This window comes from Eimeria mitis, genomic scaffold, assembly GCF_000499745.2.
Source record: "Eimeria mitis Houghton genomic scaffold, Emh_scaff2729, whole genome shotgun sequence".
Classification (NCBI taxonomy): Eukaryota; Apicomplexa; class Conoidasida; order Eucoccidiorida; family Eimeriidae; genus Eimeria; species Eimeria mitis.
Window position 1 is genome coordinate 3,354 of NW_013571074.1, and position 511 is coordinate 3,864.

General features: G+C 62.8%; 1 protein-coding gene across 1 annotated transcript in view; it reads left to right on the top strand.

Moving 5' to 3' along the window:
* Positions 1-511, top strand: part of EMH_0057870 (uncharacterized protein) — a gene marked incomplete at both ends in the record, with an annotated part of 3,542 nt that overhangs the window by 2,923 nt on the left and 108 nt on the right. The window contains one exon of the mRNA XM_013497519.1: positions 123-509. Within this exon, the coding sequence (XP_013352973.1) occupies positions 123-509 (387 nt within the window). The remainder of the gene's footprint in view (positions 1-122; positions 510-511) is intronic.

Below are 511 nucleotides of genomic sequence, written 5' to 3' on the forward strand. Positions count from 1 at the left end.
CAAGGGGGCCCCCTCGGATTGGGTGGGGCCCCTGCTGCAGCAGCAGCAGCAGCAGCAGCAGCAGCAGCAGGAAGGAGAGCTGGGGTGTACAGACACCCTGAGGGATGCGTTGAGCCTCTCAGCCCCCTTCAGCAGAGCGAAGGAGTGGGCGGAGCCTCCTGCCTTCTTCTTCTCGCTGCTGCTGATTCGCGCTAAGTGCTTACGACGCATTGCTGCAGCTGCTGCTGCAGCACCTGCTGCTGCAGCTGCTGCAGCTGCTGCTGCAGCAGGTGATGCCCGCAACAGCGATGCAGCAGCTGCTGCAGCTGCGGCTGTTGCTGCTGTCACAGAGGCAGCGGAAGCCTCCTATCCCCAACCTACGCCAGACATTGCTGCCTTTACTGCAGCAGCAGCAGCAGCAGCAGCAGCAACTGGCGGCGGTGCTGCTGCAGCAGACAGCAGCAGCAGCAGCAGCAGCAACGCACCCAATGGCAACACCAAAGGGGAGGCATCCCAGCGTACTCCAAAAGAA